Source organism: Paramormyrops kingsleyae, chromosome 1 (genome assembly GCF_048594095.1).
Source record: "Paramormyrops kingsleyae isolate MSU_618 chromosome 1, PKINGS_0.4, whole genome shotgun sequence".
NCBI lineage: Eukaryota > Metazoa > Chordata > Actinopteri > Osteoglossiformes > Mormyridae > Paramormyrops > Paramormyrops kingsleyae.
In genome coordinates, this window is record NC_132797.1 from 35,305,104 (window position 1) to 35,328,474 (window position 23,371).

Here is a 23,371-nt window from a genome sequence, read left to right on the forward strand (position 1 = left end):
CTGCAGCTCTGACAACAGACACTCTCCGTCAGACCTCTAATCCACCTGCTAGTTAATCACATTGCCAGCTTGCGTGAGAGGAGGTAACATTTTCTCACTCCAGGGATAAAACAAAAAGGGGGGGGGGGCGTGTGACAAAATATGACTCACACATTGAGCTTTTTTAATTTCGAGATGTCGTCAAACGATCAGTAAAGCACAACAAAGGAGCCACAGCGACACATTGTGGTCAGATTTAAACATTTATATTGTGATCTTCAGTTTAAATGCAAGAGACATTCTGATTTTTATTTATTCAGTTATTTAGATATGCTAGATGTTCCTGAATTTAAATATCTCCCTTTGTTTCCAACATAGGATACAATATTCAATAACTTAATGTTCAGTTCACATATAGATAATTGAAGGCTTGGGGGAAAAAAAACAATGATATATTGTAATATAACCAAATTTCTCCCACAAAGGAACAAGATGCATGTAATTCAACATCAGCTACTTCTCTTGGGTTGAGTCCTTTGAACATTTCCATTTGTCATGGATTAAAAATAGTTGAAAATTGGCAGGCAGGTCCATTGAGGAATTGTAATTGCAATTGCCGTTGTAATCGTAACTTCAATCTGCTGATGGGTCCTGGGAGGGCACTTTGTGCTGCACATTTGGTGTAGTTGATGTAGTGTCGTGAGCTGATGCTTAGATGCACGGAAGGCAGTAACAGGCTGCTGTGGGGTAAATGACACTGACATCTGAACAAACTACTGCACTCAAATCATGCATCCCCAAGCCGGCAGGCGTTCTTAGGGCACGACAGCACGCTGTCAGCTTTAGTCCCTTATGCCAGTGCGGCAGAGGAAGGACGGAAGGCCTGGCCGACAGGAGCAGCGGCTGTGCGTACAGACAGACAGCACCAGGAGCAAAGCAAACAGAGCACATGAAACCCAACAGCCCCCAACGGCCCCCTCCACCCCATCAGCTCAGGAAAGTCATCTCCCAGTGCATTGGCTCTTAAGCCATCACATTTCCAGTCGTACAGTGATTGTGTTCCCAGTAGGTGAAACAGTGTGATCCTTTGTGAGAAGAGGAGGGGAAAAAAAAAAAAAAAAAAAAGCAGGTTGAACTTGAACTACATGTGGGAGGAACCGCGTCAGGCCCCTGCGACTGCCACAGGGAGACCCCTGTCCCAGTTCACAGCCCATCACCTGCCACATGCTCCCCATCCAGCTCTGCAGCGCAAAACGCAGAGCGGAGACTGCGCTACGCTCCGCTAGACTCCGCTTCTTCTCTTCAGGATTTAAAAATGCATCTCTGTAATAAAACAAGAGAGTTCACATGTATTAAATAGTTTCATATAAAAGCAAAGATGAAAGTGATGCCTCAGCCCATAGTCTAAACACACTTTTCCACAGACCCAGTCACTGTCTTCATACATGTAGGGGAATCCATGCAGTACCAGTATATTGCAGAAGTCGTCATTCTTGGTAATGGTTTGTGAAATCACCATTAATACAGAGCGGCACAAATACACAGAAAAGCCTATCGGTGGTCTGGTTTGCCTTTTTACAGGATTATAGGAATAGTTGCAATAGGAGAACACTGCACAGTCCATGGTGGGATATGATGGGGAGGAAAGTTCTAAAATATGCTCCACAGTTCTCAGTCTGGGCTTAACAGCCTCCACTGCTACCAGTCCCCAGTCAGTTTGGTGCTTTGGTCCCGTTTGGGGGGTGCAGGCGGGGGCCCCCGGCGCAACGTTGCATAGCCTGAGATGTTCCCTGAAGCACAGCTGCCCTGCTTCTGCTCCAGCAGCACTTCTGGGGGGGGCGGTGGGAGCGCCATGTCATCCATGGTGGCCATGGGCTCCAGCTGGTCCGAGATCTGGGGGGAGGGCAGGGAGCCATGCCTGCTGACAGACTTGCGCTTCAGAGTCCTGCTCAGGTCCTCCAGGAAGTTGCCTTTGGGGGAAGTGGGCGGCACCATATGCTGAGGGGGTGGGGAGGTGTGTGGGGGCTCAGGCGTGGAATTTTTGCGGCGGGACAGCATGAGCTCGGGGGGCTTCATTAGTGAGTTCTTACCCCGGGAGGTGGTCTGGGGCTGGGGGTTGACCACAGCCACCCTGGGGGACCCGTTCTGAGGGCCGGCTGGGAGCGGAGGAGGAGGTGGCAGGCGCTCTAAGTTAGGCGGGGGAGGAGGGAAGTAGTCACATTCAAGTGGTACAGATGGGAAGTCACCACCGGATTGGCTGTTCTGCCCAGCTAAGGCCTGCAGGGCTAGGGGCAGGTTGGAGAGGTTGAGCTTGCCCGGTTTGAGCAGCGCTCTGGGGCCTACAGAGGGCTCCTTGGAGGGAGGGCCAGAGGAGGACGCAGGTGAAGCAGATGCAGATGGCTGGCCGAACCTACTCACCAGACTCTCCACCTTTTTTGGCTCCTGGTGCTCAGAGGAGCCAAACTTGATACTGGTGTTGCGGTGGGGGGCCGGGGGTGGCTTCTTCGCTACGCTGCCGAATGGGGTGGACTTCAACGGCGACCCCATAGTTGGTGGGAGAGGAGGCGGCGGCGGAGGAGCTGGAGCAGGAGGAGGGGGAGGAGCTGGAGCAGGAGGAGCTGGTGCAGGAGGAGGGGGAGGTGGGAAGTCAAAATTGCCTTCTGGAGGAGGCGGGGGAAACTCAGGAGATAGCTGCTGGGGCTGCCCCCCCGGCTGCCACTTGGGCTTAGCCTTGACAGCAGGGGGCGATGGTGGCCCCATGAGCTTTGAGCAATCAGAAGTATTAGGGGCAGCCAAGGAAGACTTAGGGAACTGGCTGACTAACTGCTTCACCAGGGAGGGGGTGGAGGAAGTTCCCCCAGCTCTGGAAGAGAGGCTGTGCTGTTTAGGGAGGGTGGGTGGGGGTTTACTTGATGAGAGACTGTACTGCTTTTTCATTGGAGCAGGCGGGGGAGGAGGTGGGGGAGGAGGCGGAGGTGGCACAGGATGCTGGGCTGGTGGGAAAGAAGGCAGAGCAGATGATAGCAGGCCAGATGGTTTTGGGGCAGTCTGGGGTGGAAATCCACCGAAGAAGGTCTTAGCTGGGGGAGGGGGTGGGGTTGGTACATGCATGGGAGGTGGCAGAGGTGGCGCTGGTGCAGGAGGTGGAGGGGGTGGTGCTGGCACATGTAAAGGGGGGGGTGGGGGGAGAGCTGGAGCAGGAGGGGGTGGGGCTGGCATATGTAAGGGAGGTGGTGGGGGTGGTGGCGGGGGAACTGGCATATGTAAGGGGGGTGGAGCTGGAGCAGGAGGTGGAGGAGGTGGGGCTGGCATGTGTAAGGGAGGTGGGGCAGGAGCAGGAGGTGGAGGAGGCGGGGCTGGAATGTTTAAGGGAGGTGGGGCAGGAGCAGGAGGTGGAGGGGGCGGGGCTGGCATGTGTAAGGGGGGTGGTGGGGGTGGAACTGGAGCGGGAGGCGGAGGTGGGGGAGGAGGAGGTGGTGTCTCTTCATGGCTGGCAGGGGGTGAAATATCCAGTGGAAGATTGGGAAACCTCTGGGCAAGGACCTGCTGGAGGCCATTGCTGCTGAGGGGTGGTGGTGGAGGGGGGAAGCCATTGCTTTGCAGGTGAGCAATGGGAAGTATAGGCTGTGGGCGGAGCAGAGGGGTGGGCTGGGCCATGGCATGGCTAGGAGGGCCCAGCTTCAGCACAGCCATGGCAGAGCCAGGGGCCGGCATGGGAGGTGGAGGAGGAGGTGGAGGTGGAGGTGGGACATTGACAGCCGTTGGTGACTGGGGCTTGATGAACTGGGGTGGTGGGGCAGGGGCCACTAGATGCTGGGCCAGCAAGGAAGGCTTTAATTGGCTGTTGGCCTGTGAAGCATTCTTGAGGCGGGTGATGGTGCTGTACTTGGCGAACATGGTTGGGGTGGCGTGGTGGGATTGGTTGGGAAGAGGTGGAGGAGGTGGAGGAGGTGGTGGGGGTGGAGGAGGGGGCGGTGGCGACGGCTGAGCAGACACATTGGGGAAACTGCTGCGAGCCTGAGGTGGAGCTGGAGGTGGGGGAGGGAATGAGGTGGAGGTTGGGGTTGGAGGTGATGGCAGCATCGGCATGTCAGATATCAGGGGTGGGGGTGGAGTTAGGGGTGACTGCTCCACGGGGGGGCTGGGCAAAGTGCTCCATGCTGGAGGTGGGGAATGCTGGGGCAGGGTCTGGGGGGGAGGTGATATGGGTAAACTACTCCGTGCCTGAGGTGGAGCAGGGACAGGGTGGGCCAGGGAAGGGGGTGGAGGTGAGGGGTGCGCCGGGACAAGGGGTAAACTGCCCCATGCTTGAGGTGGAGCTGGGGCAGAATGGGCTAAGATCGGGGGTAGAGGTGATGCCTGCGGAGGAACGCTGGGTAAACTACTCCGTGCTTGAGGTGGAGCAGGGACAGGGTAGGCCAGGGAAGGGGGTGGAGGTGAGGGGTGCGCCAGGACATGGGGTAAACTGCCCCATGCTTGAGGTGGAGCTGGGGCAGAATGGGCTAAGATCGGGGGTAGAGGTGATGCCTGCGGAGGAACGCTGGGTAAACTACTCCGTGCTTGAGGTGGAACAGGGACAGGGTGGGCCAGGGAAGGGGGTGGAGGTGAGGGGTGCGCTGGGACGTTGGGCAGACTGCTTCGTGCTTGAGGGGCAGGATGGGGGAGGCAGGGACCTTTGACAGACTCCGCCTTCACCTGCAATCAGAAGTTAAAATGTAAAAGGACAATGGAGCCACAAAATGATAGACATTTCCAAGAAGAGCAGTTTCCATAATGCATCACAATGCACCACACGTGACAACACAATACTGGTTATTCTGCTTAAAACTCACTTACAGAATGTGGCAGCGTAGCACAACAGAAAATAAACCAGCAAAATGCAAGTATGAAAATCACATGGATGCAAGAGACAAAATATTAATGATAATGTTCAGGATTTAAACCGTGAGGAAGAGAGATATAACTGCAGCAAATGGTCTCTCCTCCTCTCTTTAAAGTCAGCACGGGTAAGCAAGTCTCAGTTCTTCTGCACATAAGGTACCAACACACACTCTTGCTAGAAACTGAAAAACACCCTGAAGGAACCAGCAACAGTGGATTTTCATTCAAGCGCTCATGGGAGTTTTACTTACACAAAAATGTTCTGAGGGCAGAATGAAAAATGATTGGTTATCTCTCTGAACCAATCAGATTGAAGAGGAGGTGGGTCCAAGCAACAAGACCAATCAGATGTCTTGGTCCCGCCTCCTCTGGTTGCTTGGACCCTGCTCCTCTACAATCTGATTGGTCATCTTTGAACCAATCATTTTTCATTCTGCCATCCGAACATTTTTGTGTGAAGTAAAACTCTCACAAGCCATTCAACCAAAGCTCAGAGATGGTGCATTAAGCAACACAAAGCCAGGACAATACCTTCACAACCCTCACACCAAGAAACAACTGATGAGAAACACGTCTGAAGAGAATCTGACTTTTAACGAAACAAGGCAGACTGCTAAGGTAAACATCTCACTGGGAGGCTCAGTGTTTTGCAGCTCTCACACATGTGCACAGTTCCCATCCTTGCTCTGTTACACATAAAAAACTGGTCTAACTGATGGCTTATCAGCATCTGTGTTCCACAAGGCTGCATGTTTTCCCCCCACAATGAAAGAGGGACGATCAGCTCTGGCAGTTCGACTGGCACCATGGTGGAGGCACACTGGGAGCTGACTGACTTGGAAGCCTGGATCTGGGATCCACTGACTGATTTATGAAGGTGGCAGATTGACCACTGACAGAAAAGCTGACATCAGCCTGGAAACAGGATGAACATCCGGGTCTGTCAGCAGACAGGCTGGGGCAGGGAAGACTGTAGCGGAATTAAATCACTGCCAGGCCAGAGCCGAGCGCCATCACAACACGTGACGCACGCAAACATGTGCACCACATCGACACTACCTGCACACTTCAGTAAATCACACTTCCCACTCGGGGAGGATAAAACAGACTGACAAGCTGGGTTAATCCAATAAGGGGGAGGACCCATCAAACAGGGAAGGGGGATTAAATTAAAAGTGCTCTGTGAATGGACTATGTTAATGAAACAGACGGAAAAAAAACAAGATAAAAATCAATATATCAGCAGAGTGAGCGAGCATTCCGCTTCAGGAGCCAGCCAGGCTGGACGGGACAAGCTGGCGGGCTCATCGAAATCTCCCTGCTGCGGATTACAGACTCCAGGGTCACAGTTAAAGGACTGGCAAACCCCTAACCTCAATCTCCACTAGTGCACAAGGGCATGGCTTTGCGAGACTTGACCTTCGACCCCTGGGTAGACAAGGGGAGAGGAGAGAGATGAGGAGAGTAAAAACATTGACAGGCATGCTTTTTTACTCTTCCTTGTGCAGAAGAGCACAGAAGGGCTAGATAAGCCATGTTATTGAAAATACAAAAAAGGTCTTCTTCATCCAGTCATTTTCAGGACCAGCAAGTTCAGGACACACAAAGACATGGTGAACTGCATGATTCATCCTATGCCGGGAAGGAATCCAAAAATTTGATGAGAATGCTTGAAAGACATACTTATACAAAGCAAGTCGACAGTTTGTAAATGTATACAGTAATCCACAAAATACAGGCAATCTATGCATGGCGCTGCCTTCTGCTGTATGGATGGCTTAGGGCAGCAGGAAGACAGGGTGGTGGGGAATAATGTGGGGGGGGTGGGGGTGAGACAAAGCAAGTAAAATGGCCAGGCCTCACCTTGCTGCTCTCCTGTAGCTGTGTGCCCCTTTTCCAGGCCTCAGAGAAAATGGAGCTGACCACACTCTGGGAGCGGGCGTGGCTTACGCAGGCGGCGTCCGACACGCCGCTGTCTGATTGGCTGGAATGGTTGGAGTGGGACTCTAGAAAACAGATGGAGGGCTTGAGTGTTTGCATGTCACAGCACACATACTTTAACCTGCTGCTTGTGTGAGAGATTTGTGTGAGATCTCCATCTTTCTGTCATAACACCTGGCAGGCTGGAGGAGCTGGAGCCAGATTTGATGCTGGAGCTGGACAAGGAGGACCAATCGTAGGCGGCTTCTGTTCGCTTCATGGCCTCCTGGTAGTTCAGATACAGCTGCTTCCCGTACTGCAATAGCACATGGAAACAAAGGTATCATCAGACGCCAGGTTGAACAGAAAACCTACTGGACAGTAGCTTTCCAGGATCAGAGTTGGAGAGCCCTGCCTCCCAGTGTGCAGCAGAAGATTCATCTCTTGATCCCTGATAGTGATTACCTTGGCAATGCGGATCCCATTGATCCACTGGTGGAGAGTCCTGACATCATCACAGCAAAGATACTTGATGTACTGAGACTTCTTCTGGATCTGAGGATGCTGTGTCAAACAAAACAAGAGATAATGTGCATGACATATTCAGCCCAGAAGATGGCAGCAAAAACTTATCCCCACCTTCAGTCACACCAAGACATTGATCTAAATTCTCCCTTATCTTTCAAAAGATAATAGGGTAAAGAAAAAACATCAAACACATGCTTTTGCTTTTTTTTCCCCTGTAGCTCTGTTTTAATTAATTATTCCCCAAACCGTCAGCTTGCATTATTGTAGAGACTGATTATTGTATATGCAGTCAAACTGTATTCGCTGCACACAAGTTCACCATTATGTCCCCACTTTGTATAATGACAAATGGCAAATGTTACAAAAAGCTCCACTATGAAGCTGACTTGTAATGAAGAGTCCTGGAACAGCTTCTGATTCATAAGGAGCCCAGTGTGTTTCAGCCATGAGCAAGGCAGCTGGTCCGTGGAGGCAGAGCTGGTGTTACCCTTTCTATCAGATTAATTTCTGAAATAAGTAACTCTGAAATGCCTTACCTCATAAAATCTTATTGTCGTTTAAAAACACATTTTCTCTCTTCTTTGCAAACATTCACTATTGTAAGATTGTAAATTGTATTGCAACATTGTAAACCGTGACACCTAGAGGCCAGAAGGATTGGCCAGTGTGCCTGAAGGGGTGCTGAGGACCAGGGGAGAGCTGAACTGCCTCAAAATGGGCGGGTCGCCTGCAAATCAGTGCAAAGAAAACCCTCCTAATTCTATATTCGCAAAAACACACTGAATAGCCTGCCAGTGGACTTATGCCTCTTTACAGATCAACAGTCAGGGTAATATATTGACATCATGTTGGTCAAATGAATGACTTTGAAGGTCTATCCTTACATCTCTCTCTGCTTTTTAGCATGATGATCAGGGGTTTAAGCGTGAGATATAATCAGATAGCGAGAGAGCAGAAAATTTATTTCACATAGTGTTACTTTTGGTTATTGAACATTTCTTTCAAATTTTAGTGTCCAATTTGACCCTATTCTGTATTATTCTTGTCATTTATTAATATCAGAATAACATTTTGTTTTGCTTCCTCGTAATTTAAAGTGCATGAGACACTGTTTTGAATAACTGCTTCTTGTTACATCTGACACTCTTGATAAGCATCTTAATGTTTAACCTTTATAAAAGAACTTTGTGTCAAACCCTGTAACATTATTTTACAGTTTAATATTTTTGAAAGTACAGTAGTCCTCCCCCCTTATCTATGGGGGATATGTTCCAAGACCCCCAGGGGACGCCTGAAGATGCAGAGAGCATTGATCGGGTTCAGTATGTTTTTTCCTATACATAAATACTTGTGATAAAGTTAATTTTATAAATTAGGGACAATAAGAGATTAAAAACAATAACTAATAATGAAACTGAATAATTATAACAATATTCTGTCCTCATAAGTACTTACTAAAAAGGGGAGGGTGGTTATTTAAGCACAAGCACTGTGATAATGTGAGATTCCATCTGATAACGTTGACTGCTAAGTGACTAATGCGAAGGCTGGGATACGCTGGACAAAGGGCTGATTTAGGTCCTGTGCTGGACAAGGTGAGATATCATCATGCTGCTCAGAATGACAGGCAATTTAATACTTATGAATTATTTTCGGAATTTTCCATTTAATACTTTTGGTTAAGAACATAAGAACTATACAAACGAGAGGAGGCCATTCGGCCCATCGAGCTCGCTTGGGGAGAACTTAACTAATAGCTCAGAGTTGTTAAAATCTTATCTAGCTCTGATTTAAAGGAACTCAAGGATTCAGCTTGCACTACGTTATCAGGAAGACTATTCCATACTCTGACTACACGCTGTGTAAAGAAGTGCTTCCTTAAATCCAGTTTGAAATGTTCTCCCGCTAATTTCCACCTATGGCCACGAGTTCTTGTATTTGAACTAATGCTGAAGTAACTATTCAGTTGAACAGCATCCAAACCTGTTAGAATCTTATAGACCTGGATCATGTCCCCCCTCAGTCTCCATTGCTTGAGGCTGAACAGATTTAGCTCAAATAACCTTTCCTCGTATGACATTCCTCTAAGACCAGGAATCATTCTTGTGGCCCTACGCTGCACCTTTTCTAAGGCCGCTATGTCCTTTTTAAGATATGGTGACCAAACCTGTACACAATATTTTAGGTGAGGTCTCACCAAGGAATTGTATAATCTTAGTATTACCTCCCTTGACTTAAACTCCACACACCTGGAGATATACCCCAACATCCTATTGGCCTTTTTTATTGCTTCCCCGCACTGGCGAGAATGAGACATGGAAGCATCAACATACACACCAAGGTCTTTCTCATAATCAGCTACCTTTATTTCAGTAGGTCCCATAAAATACCTGTACTTTATATTTCTGCTCCCTACATGGAGTACCTTACATTTGTCTATGTTAAATTTCATCTGCCAGGTGTCAGCCCAGTCACTAATTAAATTAAGATCCCGCTGTAGCTGCTGAGCCGCTAGTTCAGTATCTGCTACACCACCCACCTTGGTGTCATCTGCAAATTTCACCAGTTTACTGTATATATTGGTGTCTATATCATTTATGTAAATTAGGAACAAAAGTGGTCCTAAAATTGAACCCTGCGGTACCCCACTATAAACGCAGGCCCACTGTGACATTGAGCCTCTTATAACTACTCGCTGCTTCCTATCCGTTAACCAGTTATCAATCCAGGTCGCTACAGTTGATCGTGGGTAACACACTGCAGAAATAAGGAGGGACACTGCAGAAAGAAGCCAGCCTGTACAGTGACAGGAGGCAGTGGGCTGAGCTCTTCCCTCCTCAATTACCCCCCTGTTTTTAGCTGACAGCTGCCACTGCCCATGTGCCAAGTTAACTGCATGTGCAGCTAAACCCCAGAGGACGTTATCAAACGGGGCATCACAGCTCACAGTGACGCACGTCTCACCTTGAGGGTGAAGCAGTAGTCCGTAGGGGCCTTGTACTTGCTGCGGTAGTCCTGGCCATAGTACACGTTCACATGGTCCAGCTGCAGGAAGCACACTAGGTCCCGGGAGGCCTGGGGAGGAAGCGGTGACTAATAAGCAGACAAGCCTTTGAGGCTGTACTTCTCTGTATGCGTGTACACATGCAAATCCAGACACAGGCTGAGCAGACATGTTGGGGAGCCATCTGTGAAATCCCTGCTTCCTCCACTAGGTGGTGCTAATAGTGAACTGTGCTGGGAGGAGTGAAGCAAGGTGGCAACCAGGGGAGGGGAGGGAAGGGTTGAAAATCCTCCTTTGTCCTATGAGCCTGTTACTCTGCCCTTAGTGTCCCGCTCAGTTGGATCCTGGATTCTGTGGAGCGTTTGCGTGCGCATGCTCTGACACAAACCTTGGCTTTGCCCTTTGGCACATAGTACATTCCAGAGGCACGGAGCAGGAAATAGCGTTTCTTCCACGACTTCTTGCCATCCTCCTTCAGCCAGAGCACCCCCTCAATCTCCGGCACGGACACAGAGCTGCCACAGAAACACTCCTGCAGGGAGGGACCACAAGCGTGATGGTCAGACGAGACGGCTTCCCTGATGCCTTCCATCCCCCCCGCACCCCCCCGCGTCGCTTACCTCCAGCAGAGCCTCTTTGTTCCGATCTGCCATCTCTGACGTCTCCTTCCTGCCCAACAAGTAGTTCTGGCAGTAACATAGAAAAGGACATGGGAGACAAAGAGACGATTAAAGAGGAGGAGATAAGATATTCACAACATGGACTGTGACATACAGAATAATCACTATGTAACCATGCAACCTTCCACCCATTTAAATCAATTACATATCGCTTTTCTAAGAAAGGTGAGCTTTCAGGTAAAAATCGGTCAGTAAGTTCAAAGCACAAATGTACTTGATGCTTGAAATTCTTTTTGTGTCTCAGGGGAGCAGGATGGCGTAGATGAAGAGACACATATAGGTGACAGCATGCTTCAAATCAAATCATATCGGCTTTTGTCAATTCCCTATATGTTCATAACATACAACGGAATCGAAATGCTGTTCCTCTCTCGTCTTTGTAATACAGCATAAAAAAAAACTGTACAGTATACAATACAATATACAGGCAGCAGTGCAAACAGTGATTTAAAGTGAGGAAGTGCATTCTAGAGCAGCTTGGCGGTCTCAGTGAGGGGACAGCCACATATGAGGCCTGTGGACCTAGGGCCTCGCTCCAGGACCCACGGAAATGCGACTATTCTACTAAAGCCAGGCTCAACCCAACGACCTTCCACTCATAACCAGGTAGGCTTAGCCTACTGAGCCACACACTGCCCCCAAACTTGAAACTAGAAAATGGTTAACTACACTATCATTAACGTCATCACTGGCAGATCAGTAAATTCAAAACCGACTTGTGTTTTGCTTGTGTCTTCTATAACACGCAAAGACCAGCACTATCTATGAGAGAGAGGATGACTCTTAATATGCAGACTGAAACCTGCCTTGCAGTCACACATGCAATCAATTATTCAGTCTCACACGCAGTTCGGTGACCTACTTTCGAGCAAACGGCAGGCAGGCTGCCTTGCTGAGATCTGCTCGTAGGCACACACTAGATGCGTATATCCTGTGTGAGAGTGTTTTTGCGCATATGCGGCGTGTGTCGGGAATGCGCTTCCAGAGCCTCACCTGTGGGTTCTTGAAAAGAGCGTACTTCTCAATCCGCTCTATGAACATCAGCTTGTTGTGGCTGTCCCGGGTCCAGTTCAGCAGGTTTTCTACCAGGTTCTCATGGTCCTCAAAGATACGCTCTATGGGAAACCAAAAACACATGATTAGAGCTACAAGCCCTCTTACTGCATTTGTACATTAAGTACATTTCAAGAAACTAAGGAGGTAAAATCGATAGTACAACAGATTATGGACAAGAATTCCATCAGCAGAAAACATTGACTGTAAAGATGCACACCTCCATGACATGAAGGTGCCCACCCCAATCTCCAGCCAACATCTCCACCACCACCAACAACTTCAGCATTAACTGGCAACCATCACCAAACCGATAACTCAACATTTACCACCATCAGCAGCTTACACACCGGTCACAATAAGCAGCGAGTTCATCATGACCAAGCAGCTGGAAGATGCTCCTCTCGCATCAGCCTCATCGCCATCCAACAGCTCCCCCACCCCCGCCATAAACATCACCGAGCCGCCCTGCACATTCATTCATCCCGCACATTTACAGACTGATCCCACTGTTACCACAAATACACAAGTTCACTGGACTCCTGAAAACTCCTGATGCGCACCTATTAACCGAATTCACTAGTTTTAGTTTATTACGCGTTTAAAGACTGAATCATGTCTTAAAATAAAACTTGCTAATTGTGTTTCTGCTTACAGATACTCCAAGAAAAAGTGAGTCACTTTTGGCCAAACTCTCCATTTTATTTTAACATAAAAGCAGAAAGCTGGCAATGCGCAGAGATTTTCTGGCATAAATCTCTCTGCAGTCACATTAGCATCGCAGGCAAAGATTTATTGGGGGAGCTGTGCGTGTTTTTATTTACGGGGGCTGGCGCTGTGTTTTGGCAGCTTTCCAGTTTGGATCTTTTGAAGGTCAGTCACTCTGGAATTGGTATTTTCAGATTTTCATCTTCAGCAGCCCTTAATCAGTCATAATGTGTCCGAACTAGACCGTGCCGACTTCAATTTACACCCATTAAGAGCTATTTGTGTCGCCAGCAGAAAGGATGGAGTTTATCTGCCCTCCCAGTGGGGCAGGAAGCTTTAGGGTGAGGCTCATAAGCTGACTGCAACAGCCTCAGGAAATCCTGCTCTCTCAACCAATCAGACTCTCCATTAATATCACCACTGGTTCGGATTTGAATCGGATGCATCTTCCATCCATGTATTCCGGTCAGGGTCACAGGGAGATAAGTTTCTAAATGGTTGTGTTACTGCTTAGGTAATATGGACTTAAATTCAATAATTTAATAATTGAATTAAGCATTTATATCTCCTCTTTCTGCAAATGGTAAAAGTGCCGTGTAATTATCTTAAATTGCACATGCAATCTTGCTGAACTATTTCACTTTAACACATAAAATTACAGTGAGGCTTCAGCTAACATTTCAGTGGCAGTCATGCAGTGAGGCAGCAGTGAGGCTGAGCTTAATTTAGAACCAAGCGGAGTGAAATCCTGGCTCCCCGGGCCCACAGTTACAGGACCAGCAGGAGGACGAGGGCCCCTGTGTGAAATACAGCCCAGTGGGGCTGTTGGTAGAGCTGGAAGCCCTCGCACACGGTACCAGGCGTGCTTTTGGACCACATGGCTGTCGGTCCATTCTGTCCCATAGAGACCCCACCCGGCCTTTGAACAGAACGGTCTGCCTCCGCTTTAGTCAGGGATCGAGACATTTTCCCCGAGTCCGACTCAGATGGGCTGCCCCCCCACCCTGCTCCGGCACACAGGGCCTGACACCCCGCTCCAGCCCACAGCCCTGGACATGTAGGTTAGGTCATGCGCTTGACTGCTCTGGAACTGCGCAGAGGGCCATATGAGCAAGAATGAGCCATGACTAAGCCAGCTGTCATGGGAGAGCAACCAAGGAGGCTTGGAAGGCATGAGAAGCGGGGAAGCGTGGCTCCATACCAGAGGGATCATGGTGCTTCAGGAACTTTCTGTAGCATAATGCAATACATCGTACCTACGATAGCAGAGCAAACAGTAAACAGTACTGCTGTCACTAATCCGTCTGCATCCCTATGAAGGGCACCAGCTGCATGAAATTGATTTTAATTGCCTTTTGCGCTGAGGACAGAGCGATTGGAATCGCACTGTTTTTACAGATCTGTTATCACCGATTAGTACATCTTTCTCTTCTCCAGCAGAACAGTGGGAGTCTCTGCCCGGTCTGGACGTGAGGAACAGTGCACACGTTATAATAAGCCATATGTGACAAATACTTCTTGTTTCAGCACTATAAAACCCTTGTGGACAGCATCAGGCCTAGCAGTAGGAGACCCAGAGCTGGCACACAGCTGGGAAAGCATTTGCATGGGTGCCTTGGTAGAGAGAACACGATTCAGTAAATTCAGACAATGTCTGCATGGACAGGAAGTGCTCCCTGCCAAACATCAGAAAGACTTGCTATGCCAGAAACATGCCGGTACAGTCACACAGCCATTAATAACCTGGCAAACACAGCGGAAGAAGCTTCACCGCTCAACCAAACATTAAAATGTACGCCACATCCCCTCAAGAAGGTGTGTGACACTTCCCAGAGGAGAGAGAGCTTATCCCAGAAACCTCCATATATAACATGCTACAGCATTCATTTTTCAACAAGACATATTATACCAGAGACGTCTTCCTAGCACTAAGGCGACTGCCAGACCACAAGATTCCCAAGACTGCAGCACAAGTTTCTAAAGAAAGACCTAAAACAGACTGTCCATCAGAAACCAGCTCAGAAGGTTCCATTCATTTCAAAGGCAAAATTCATGGAGGTGCAGTGATATTGTTAGGGTATGGTAGAGTACTCCATGCTGCCCAGAACACTCCTTTGCACTTACCCATTTGGAGTTCATTGATGGTCTCTACCAATGACCAGTCTGGGCTGTAGCCACAGTGGGACTTGTCGAGCAGGCTGTCCAGCACCTGTCGAACAGACTGACGCTCGTCCACCATCATGGTCTTGGAGCTTTCGTCCGACATGTGCACTCGGATCACCAGCTAGGATGGAGAGGGTAAGGAAACTGTCTGTAAAGCTCCACGAGGCATTCTGCAGTGACTGCGCAGGGAACGTGAATGGGAAAAGTGCATTTCCTGGTTCAGTTCGGGAAAATATGAAAAACGCTACATCTACTCTGAAACTGTGTATACAAAAGACAGATCATTAAATTCAGAGCCCAGGAACACAGGATCACAAATCACAGTCACTCACCTAAGACATACCTTAAATTGTCCAACAGGCCTAAAAGGAGTGCATTTTACTATAGTTTTGCAGTGTATTGCACAGGAATGTTGCATCCTGTTTGTTGGGATATATATCATCACAAATGTTGGAACAAGAAATCTATGTAAAAAAACTGCTGTAACAATGGGACTAAAACTAGTGCAGAACTTTATTTACTTAAAGACAAGCAATGATTCACCTGCCATTGGTTACCCCATTGCTTGATACTCAAGACATTTTTAATATAGTTGCAGCCAGCTACACACTGCGATACAGCTACACACTGCGATACAGCTACACACTGCGATACAGCTACACACTGCGATACAGTATCAGATAAAGTTTCCATAAATGTTCCAGTCACAAATCTCTTTAGGTGCCACAGTATGTTTAGAATCTTTCTTCACATAAAACTGATGAACTGAGAGACCCCTCAATGACAGCATGCAGTGACGAAGCAGACCTGATGGAGGACTTGTGCGATTAGATTGATAATCCCCCCCCCCACCCACGCCACCCACAGTGCCTAGGGAAATGTGGCACGGGTCCCTCTGATGGGCAGATTACTCCACATCCATGCCAAGGGCCGGAGGCGATTTTGAGGTCATGCTGCACGTGGCACATTCAGCTCGAGCATCCAGGAATGGAGGGCTGGAGCAGAGCTACAGTACTCTCTCCTCAGGGCAAAGGCCCTCTGCATGGCTGCCCAGAAGCAGCAGGGTGTGGTGAACAGAGCCGAGCGGGAACCTGCTCATATACAGCAAAGCCGCCACGCAGAAAGGATGTGTGCATAAAAGGCTGCTCTCATTGGGTGACTGGGTCAGGGAGCAGCTTCATAAGGCTCATTCATAGGCTCACAATGCCCACGGAGCCACTTCAGCCACCAGCCCCCTGCTCTCATTGGGTGACTGGGTCAGGGAGCAGCTTCATAAGGCTCATTCATAGGCTCACAATGCCCACGGAGCCACTTCAGCCACCAGCCCCCTGCTCTCCCTCCGGTCTGTCAGTTTAAATCAGCCACGGCGTCCAGCTTCCTCATTAAGACTTCAGTGTTCATCTCTCTCCCTCCCTCCCTCCCTCCCTCCATCCCTCCCTTTGTCAGTTGCTTTTATCTCCCTCAGAGACATGCTCACTAGAACCCAATTCATGAAGCTTACACAATCATAAATGCACAGAAACAGTGACCTATTTATTAAATATTACATTTGAATCAAGAGCAATACGATTAGGTTCGTTGTAATTACATCTGCTGCAGCCCTGCAGTGTTGAATGAAACAATTGGACACAGACACACACAGATATCATGGGGACTTAAGTTACTATGACCCATTTCTGGTGTTTATATTTCTCTCACAGGAGCTCTGTGAGGGACAAACAGCTTCCTTGTAAACACATTGCTTCCATCAGCTCAGGATTTAAAGTAGAGTGACATCCTATGGCTCTGTGTATACATGCATGCTTGTCCACCATGTTGGTTTCTAATGCACTAGCAAACACACCTTTTTCACTTGTGCCTCCTTGATCTTCTCCAAAGCCACCCGTATCTTCTCTGCCTTCAGCTTGGCAGCCTGCTCCTCCTATGGGCAGACAAGACAGGTGTTAGAAGGCATGCACACAGACAACCCAGTAACAGGGCTATCCTGGAAAACCCTGTTCCACGACAGATGCAGGCTCTCCAAGCCATTCCATGTTCCTCCAAGTAATGGGAATATAAAGCCCAGTTCTGGAACAGACATTCATTCTTCTTTTCTGACAGCCCATCACTTACCTGGCTTCTCCAACAGGAAGCCATAGCGTCACGCTCTATGCGACCAGCTCCGTTTCCGTACGCGGTCGTGGTAGGAAAAACAAATTCCGTGCCGCTCAATTTCTCATGGACATCGCTTCCCAGACACGGCGTTTGGAGCGGTCCTCCTCAGGGAAGGGTGAGGGAATCTGTCATTTCACAGCTCCCTTTGCAGCTGCATTTGAGAAGACCCGGTGTTTTTGGAATTATCCACAGTCGGTCAGGGGAAGCACAACGTTCGGAATACAGCTCAGCAGAGACTGCAGAAAGGATGTGGCGAAGTCCGATACCCCAGAGTAAGAGCAGCAATCCAGAGAGGAGTGGGACTGCTGCACACAAGCGCTGACACTCATTGGCTCTTGAAAAGATCTTTCTTATACATTCAGCCACAGGTAGCCTAGATGTTCATTAAGACCAGAAACCACCAAGAACAGTAACAGTTCAGCAAAGCCAGCAAAGCAACGCAGGCAAACCCAGCAGCCCCCCGACTGCCTAGATCGTCCATAAGATGCTTACAGCCTGTCGGATTGGTGTAGCTGCCCCCGAGAGAATCACGCCAGCTTTGGACGCCGGGGGAGAAGCTGTCAAGATGACAGCATGATCCGAGCTGCCTGTTGAAACTGAGAGCACGAGGGCAGTGGATCCTTCTAGTGCAGCTCTGACAGAGACGTGCCAGACTCTACAAATGCAGGCAAGCGGTGGGGTGCAGAACCCTCCCCCTCCCCGTCTCCCCCCACACTTCTCTCTCTCTCAAACAGCTGCGGAGCGGGGAGAGTGGGGCAGTAATCCCCAAACACACACGTTGTGCTGATGGAGCTGCCTTTACCATGTGTTCTGTAAGTAATGCCCCCCCCCCCTGCTGACAGTAAGCAAATCTGCCCCTTACTGGGGCAAGTAACTGATTTAGCAACAGCAGAGTGACAAACGTACTACGCAGATAAATTATGCCTTTTAGCGACATATAAGCACAGCTATAGAATGGCTTGCAAACCAGCTAAAATGGTTCTTCTAACAACACATACTATGTGAAAGGCAGCTCAAGCATTTTAACTCCCTCAGACAGGCAATTCTGGCCTTCAGCCTTATGTGGCAAACAAACGAAACATGATCTCAGCTGCAGCTGGGGGGCTGAACACGACACAAACACAGGCCACAAAGGGTGTTCAGCAAAAAAGCACATAGACTGAGGCCACCCTGTGCATGGGGCACGTCGACTACACAATGTTGGGTCACACACCCTGTGCATGGGGCACGTCGACTACACAATGTGGGGTCACACACCATGTCAGCAAAAGTGAGGGTTTTTTCTCCCTAGAATGAATTGAGGCAGATTCCAATTAGCTGTAGCATCTGAAGACAGTTGATTTGTTCTTCAATGATGTCCGTGCCGTAAAACCAGCAGCTGTGCACCTCAATGCTAGACAAAACGGCTTTGGGTTTTCTTGAAAGTTTAATCAATGGAGTGAAAGATATTTAACACTGATAAAAAAAAATAATAATTACTGTAGCCTTGAGTCCAGAAAGGACCAAATATTTTGTATTTCACCCCCCCAACACTTTTGCACTTTTTATTTCTTTCATTGTCTGTATCTAAATTCTCTTTGTACTCTCTGTGCGAGTCCTTCCTCGCTGCACTGATATTGTATGATGCCATGAATTTTAATACCTAGAATACTTAGAAACATCAATCATATGCAACATGACACACATACCAACTTCTTTCCCAGAAAAACTTTACAGGTTTTGAGGCATTACTACTAATGATTCCAAAATAGAGAAACCAAGGCTATAAACTTGGGGTGGTGTCAACAGGCAGGGACTGTCTGGGTTCTGCTCATGTCTGATTGTCACCAGTTCACCTATGTGTGCTGCAAGGTTCTGTCCTGGGGCCAATCCTGTTCAACTCTTACATGCTGTCTTTTGGTGGTATTATTAGAAAACAGTGTGAGTTCTCATCGTTATGCAGATGACACACAGCTGTACATATCTGGCGAAACAGATGAACTGCAGTAGCTGTCAAAGACAGATATGCTTGGCTGAGGTTCGGAGCTGGATGGCCAGTAACTTCCGTCTGTTAAACTCTGACAAAACAGGTGTAACAACTGGGCCATAAAGCCCAGGGTGCTGCTGATTGCATTAAGCTTGATGGCTGCTTAGTCTATGTAAGCACAGTGGTTAAAAGCCTTGGTGTCACTTTTGACTCAGCTTTGTCTCTGGAAAATAAATAATATGGTTAAAACAGATTTGTTCCATATAATCAAATTAGAAAAACGTAAAAGCAATGCTCTCCCTTCAGGATGCAAAAACATCAGCACATACCTTTATAACCTCTAACCTGAACTACTGCAATGCCCTGTCGGTTGGGTGAGCTACCTCTGCTGGTGCAGAATGCTGCAGCAAGAGCCCTAACAAGGACTATGAAATGTCAGCATATTAGTCCCGTGTTGGCCTCGCTCCACCAGCTTCCGGTTAGGTCTTGCATGGACTATAAGGTGTTACTGCTAACCTAAACATCACTGAAAGGTCTAAGACCAGAGTACATCCGCAACTTTGCTGGTTCCATAAATCCAGTAGTCCGTCTGCTTCACTCTCTAGGGCTGGGCTCTCTGGCCGCGGCTGGAGTGAAATTACCTTCTTTGGAATAATCAGTTACTGGGCACCAAAGTAATGGAAAAGTCTAGCAGCAAACATCTGAGATTCAGACTCACTCCTGACATTTATGTCAAGGCTACAAATTTGCTTGTTTAGTCTTGCATATGGTGACAAAGCTGATAGCTAGGTTTACAGGTACATACAGGTACCTGCATATGGAAGCGGGAACACCGGAGACCGGGCTCCATAGCTACAGGCATGAAGTGCTGAGATACAGTACACACACAGTACTCTACAGCAAATAGCTGAAATATAAAACCACAACACTATTATAAAAAGAGATTGCACTTAAGCTTCAAGAAAAATGAGGCAGGAATTGCAGTACGAAATCAGGAGCTGAGAGGAGACTGCGCCTGCAGCTGCAGCGAAATGTTGTACTGTACAGTAAGTTTCTGTTCATGTAACGAAACAGCACAGAATATTACTGTATCTGTATTTTGTCTGCTTATTGTAGCTGTCCATCACATTTTCATTACAGTGCGCATACTGTATTCCAAGGTGGAAATGGACAGTGGGTCATTATCCAGCTGCCAGCGCTACCCATTATCCTACACTAAGTGATACACCCGCTAAGCTCCTGCTACATCCGCTTTCCGATCAGTGTGTATTATTTACTATGAACCTCAGACATGTATACGATCAGACGTCACTCAGCCGGACGCATGTTGACAGACACCTGCATAATGAGTGCTGGTCGCCGTGACCCCTCCCCTCGGCTAAATGGGATGCCTTCAGCCTGTGTTTTCAGGTCAATTTGTCAGACAGTCCAAGACACCCACTTACCTTTTCAAGCAGAGTAAATAACCATTAGACAGCAGCTTTCACATATGTACACATCACCGGGCAGGATCTTAATGCAGGACTGCATTAGGGGAATATGGGACTCTGCACTTGCTGTGCAGGAGAGTGGTAGTCTGCACACTGTAAGAAACGCTCTGCATTTACCACGAGGCCCATTAGAGGAATCTAATACACCGTCCATCTCATGATCTTTGCCACATTATCACTGCAGTCAGTCTAAGGAGGCCTACAGAGGAACATTAACGACACCTCATGCACAATACCTCTGATCTGCTTTTGTCTGTCTGTGATGTAATCTGTGGATACAGGGCAGCGTGTGGCTCAGTGGGCTAAGCCTGTGTGCCTGTAATCAGAAGGTCGCTGATTCAAACCCAGCCTCCGCACGTCTGCGGGTCCTTGAGCAAGGCCCTTAACCCCCAGCTCCCTGGGCGCTGCTACGGGTAGCTACCCTTTGCGGACAACTTACTCTACAAAAAAAGAGCAAGTTGAGGGAGGCGTAAAGACAATTTCCCCACAGGGATCAATAAAGTATCAATTATTATTATTATTATTATCTGCTCATTCCATCCTAAACCTTACATGCTCCTACATTATGTTACTATGAGAAGTCACCCGACATGGGCCTTTGGGGTCAATCTGACCCCAGGGTAGTTGTGAGAGCTCGAGTTTACAGATATCATGAAAGATTCTGCTAAATTCACAGTAATTTAAAAGACCACAGTATTCAACCTATGGTGTCCCACACACTTGCTGCACTCTAATCCAAACACAGAATACCTGCAGGTCCAAAGTGCACGTTGCCCAGATGAAGTCCATACTGGCACTGCCCACAAATGTGCACATGCATGCCCTCATGCCCCTTTACACTGCTTTACCTGTGCATGTACTCCGAAGTGTGTGACAGCACTGCCACGACGTAAGGAACTGAACTGACATGCGCACGCCATCTCTGAAGTGCCCCCCCAGTGGTAGCACAACGCAGACTGACGCATTAGGAAGATTCTGGAAACGCTCAAAGCTGCAGAAGAGAAGCACTGAGCGGCCAGGCACAGGAGACCATGCGGGGTGGACATGGGGACAGTGAAGGAGCAGGGGAAAGAACGAGCGTTAAGAAAAGAAGAAAGGGGCCTGTTTCACAGGATCATCAGGTATCGACCTGGGCGCACACTTAATTCTGCCTAAATACCTGCAGGTCATCTATATATATCAATACTAATTATTGTACATAATGACCTAATGAAAACAGGGCCATTTCTCAAGGTGGGCGAGGGGGGGTGTGGGGTTACAAAGCAGCACCTGGGGGGGGGGGGGGGGGTAGGGGGGGGTGCGCAAAGACAAACAAGCAAAAGAGGGCGTCACCTGTGTCAGCAAGTGAGAGGGCTTTCCTGCAATGTTTTTCAGAATGAGGGAGGTTTCCCTGTCCAGATAGGAGTGCTTGGTGCAGAAACGGAGGGAAGAAAAAAAACAAGGAAAGTTAATGCCATGATTATACAAACAACTGCAGCTGATCCTTCACAGAGGCGTGGAAGCAGAGAATCACAGGATGGCTGTGCATCAAATAGTGATCAGTGGAAAAATCGGCAAAATGGGATTTCAGAAGCAAAAATGTTGCAGGACAGTCCCCCAGAAGCCAAAGTATTCAATTGAAGTTGAATTGAAACAGCTAAGCATCTAAAATTAGAGCTATTTAAAATGTTTTTTACATTATGGTCCTCATACATGCTGATAAACACTTTGGTACAGGAAATAACCCTTTTAGTATAGCCTAAGAGCTGCCCCTTCATCGCTCTGCGCATGATGTTGAGTTGCAGCAACTTCATGACCGTTTTGCGTAAACATTCCAACATTCACAATCTATGGGGACTAAGAAATGCACAATGTCCCACCAGGCTCCAAAAACACACAACTGTGGTGTACAACCCCCCCCCCAAAAAAACACACACATACCATTCTGGGTTTTCCAATTTCCAGGGTCTTCAGAAAATACACATTTACTATGTACTGAACACAAATGACAGTCAGTGAGAGGTACCAAGGCTTTGAAATGGGGGGGTGACGTAGAGGTGCGTGTTCACCAAGATCCCACACTAAAAGTACTATTCAGTGTATGAGCAGGCCTCACCGAGTCAAAGACTACTTACATCATGCGCTGACCCGAGCTTTGACTCATTTCTAAACAACCAAGCAGAGTGTGATTTCAAATCTGCAGGAGTCACACATGCAGCTCTGCATAAAAGCCAGCATAAGGATGCCGGCGGGACCTAAGATGTTTGTGTGACATATTCAGAGCCAGCTGAACTCGTCACTCCTGATGGGGAAAGCTTGCTGTGACTCGGCCTGTGTTTCATTTTTGGGCCCCAGCACAATTTCCCCCTGCACAACAATAAGTTGTCAACAGGGGGCGTGAATGGGCAGCATTAGTTTAGATTTCGCTACAGCATTTTCAGAACAGACCGTTTGTATACGGTGCCCCTGCTTCCATCTGAACCCGTCGTATTTACAGCAAAAAGTAATAACTTAAAATGGTCGCACCACCATGACATAATTAGGAAGTAAAACTGTCACGAAACAGTGCACTTCTACACATGGCTGCAATAAAAGGAGAAAGAGGGATAACTCGACCTCCTACACATGTTTTCTCCCTGTACCGTCTTCCAAAGGGAGGGAACATATTTCAAGCTGTGGACTTTAATAAAAATTCACTGAGCCTGTGGTTGGGGTTCTGGCCATCTATATTCCTGCTTTTTCTATCCACAATAGATCAACTGGACAACTGCCAATTTCCACCTTGCCAAAAGTGCACTGGTCAAAATTGGGTACATCCTGCACTGGGGAACTGGATGTGATCTGCAGACACTGAGAAACTGGCTGC

The 23,371-nt window shown here is 48.1% G+C and overlaps 1 protein-coding gene across 3 annotated transcripts in view; it reads right to left on the reverse strand.

Annotated features, from left to right (window-relative positions):
• Window positions 1-229: 229 nt before the first annotated feature.
• The window catches only part of raph1a (Ras association (RalGDS/AF-6) and pleckstrin homology domains 1a), a 54,053-nt gene continuing 30,911 nt past the window's right edge, over window positions 230-23,371 (reverse strand). The window contains exons 6-17 of one of the 3 annotated variants that reach the window (XM_072714766.1): window positions 21,859-21,933; window positions 16,760-16,837; window positions 14,878-15,037; window positions 11,986-12,107; window positions 10,933-10,998; window positions 10,701-10,844; window positions 10,273-10,383; window positions 7,246-7,344; window positions 6,976-7,096; window positions 6,724-6,866; window positions 3,402-4,674; window positions 230-3,059 (exon numbers count right to left, since the gene is read on the reverse strand). In XM_072714766.1, the coding sequence (XP_072570867.1) occupies window positions 1,678-3,059; window positions 3,402-4,674; window positions 6,724-6,866; window positions 6,976-7,096; window positions 7,246-7,344; window positions 10,273-10,383; window positions 10,701-10,844; window positions 10,933-10,998; window positions 11,986-12,107; window positions 14,878-15,037; window positions 16,760-16,837; window positions 21,859-21,933 (3,774 nt within the window). In that variant the 3' untranslated portion in view covers window positions 230-1,677. Of the gene's footprint in view, window positions 3,060-3,401; window positions 6,289-6,723; window positions 6,867-6,975; window positions 7,097-7,245; window positions 7,345-10,272; window positions 10,384-10,700; window positions 10,845-10,932; window positions 10,999-11,985; window positions 12,108-14,877; window positions 15,038-16,759; window positions 16,838-21,858; window positions 21,934-23,371 lie in introns of those variants that run through there. The other 2 variants (XM_023805885.2, XM_023805884.2) reach the window with 2 other exon arrangements.